The sequence below is a fragment of the Saprolegnia diclina genome (genome assembly GCF_000281045.1).
Source record: "Saprolegnia diclina VS20 unplaced genomic scaffold supercont1.171, whole genome shotgun sequence".
NCBI lineage: Eukaryota > Oomycota > Saprolegniomycetes > Saprolegniales > Saprolegniaceae > Saprolegnia > Saprolegnia diclina.
This window is the reverse complement of record NW_008246238.1, coordinates 44,549-45,351: the sequence shown is the minus strand read 5'-3', so window position 1 is coordinate 45,351 and position 803 is coordinate 44,549. Positions and strand designations below refer to the sequence as shown.

Here is an 803-nt window from a genome sequence, read left to right as displayed (position 1 = left end):
AGGAGCGACGCAATGATCGAGCCATCTTCCGACCACGAGCCGATGATGAAGAGGATGAGCTTGCCGACAGCGCTCGAGATGTTCCAGTCGGTCATACCGACACCCTGGACGATGCCGATGGCGAAGATTGGGATGAGGAGGCAGCAGACGAGAATCTTGTACCAGTGGACCTCTTCAAAGACGAGCGAGATGACGACGACCGAGACAGCGGCAAAGATAAGGAGGCCGCTCAGCCAGAGCCAGGCCGGGATGTGCACCGAGTCGAAGATCTTGTCGAGGTACGCCTGGCGCTGCGTCTCCGTGATCGAGTTGGCGCCCGACGTCTTGGGATCTTGCGCTTCGGTCGTCTCGGGCGTCTTCTTGTTCATCCACGACTTGGCGAGGATGATACCAATGTTGACAATGCTGTACAGCGCGTCGACGCAGATGATCGAGACGGCCGTGAACGTGTAGTAGCCCTTGAGACCCGTGACGTCCTTGGTCTCGAACCAGTCGTGGAGCTTGTACGCCTTGAGGTACGGCGTCATGATGGCGGACGCGACGATGTTGCCGATGAAGATCGAGTACATGATGCGGAACGGAAGCATGAGCGCAATGGCATAAGTGCCCGGCGCCCAGTCGAACGTCCAGCCAAAGCCCGCGGCCTTCGTGCCAAAGATCGGGAACGAACCAAGACCGTCAAAGCAGAAGAGGAAGATGCTCCAGCAGTACGAGATGACGCCCGACTTGAGGAGGATGTTCCATTGGTGCTCGACGACTTCCTTGGAGGTATGGAGCGTCTTGATCATGTGCGCGGTGGCCGT

At 58.2% G+C, this 803-nt stretch overlaps 1 protein-coding gene across 1 annotated transcript; it reads right to left on the bottom strand.

Moving 5' to 3' along the window:
* Window positions 1–91: 91 nt before the first annotated feature.
* On the bottom strand, window positions 92–797 carry SDRG_16977 (hypothetical protein; the record flags this gene model as incomplete). Its single annotated transcript, XM_008623210.1, has 2 exons — window positions 163–797; window positions 92–104 (listed from the first exon to the last, which is right to left on the bottom strand). Exons 1-2 carry the CDS (start codon window positions 786–788, stop codon window positions 92–94), a joined length of 639 nt encoding a protein of 212 aa, XP_008621432.1. The 5' UTR covers window positions 789–797.
* Between the last annotated feature and the right edge of the window lie 6 nt (window positions 798–803).